This window comes from Bison bison, unplaced genomic scaffold, assembly GCF_000754665.1.
Source record: "Bison bison bison isolate TAMUID 2011002044 unplaced genomic scaffold, Bison_UMD1.0 scf7180017846061, whole genome shotgun sequence".
Taxonomy (NCBI): Eukaryota; Metazoa; Chordata; class Mammalia; order Artiodactyla; family Bovidae; genus Bison; species Bison bison.
Window position 1 is genome coordinate 9653 of NW_011476634.1, and position 539 is coordinate 10191.

General features: G+C 39.1%; 1 protein-coding gene across 1 annotated transcript in view; it reads left to right on the forward strand.

Moving 5' to 3' along the window:
• The window catches only part of LOC104987485 (inositol polyphosphate 5-phosphatase OCRL-1-like), a 17181-nt gene that overhangs the window by 9579 nt on the left and 7063 nt on the right, over positions 1-539 (forward strand). The window contains exon 7 of the mRNA XM_010838446.1: positions 5-17. Within this exon, the coding sequence (XP_010836748.1) occupies positions 5-17 (13 nt within the window). The remainder of the gene's footprint in view (positions 1-4; positions 18-539) is intronic.

Here is a 539-nt window from a genome sequence, read left to right on the forward strand (position 1 = left end):
CCCTCTTCTGTATTGGGGTAAACACTTGTTTGTTTACAAGTTGTTTGTTTGTGTGTTAAGTATCTATTCTTAGGGCATTATTTAGACTCAGAATGGATCAGTAATTCCGTGAACCATAAACGTTTTCAATTCATAGCCAAATAATTGTTTGCAACATTGAGAAGTTAGAGCCTTTGACCCTCCTAAATGCTGTCCATATGGCCTTTTAATGACACAGATGTTTCTCATGCTGCATAATGTCTGGGTAGCACCCTTCACCTCCTAAAGTTATTATACATAAAGAAGAGCTTGAAGCCAGGTTTTAAAGGATGATGAATAGCTTTGCATCAGAAAGATAGAGAAAAGAGGAAGCACTGGGAGAGAGGTTCCTGGTGGAGGGCTGGGGACAGCAGAAGCAAAGAGGCACAGACTGGTCAGAATACATCATCTGTATGTAACTCTAAGAGGCACAGTGTCATTCCTGCTAACTAAGATACTGAAGTCTTCCCATCCAGGAGCATGGGTTTTTTTTTTTTTTTTATTGTTGTTGTTTTTAAAGT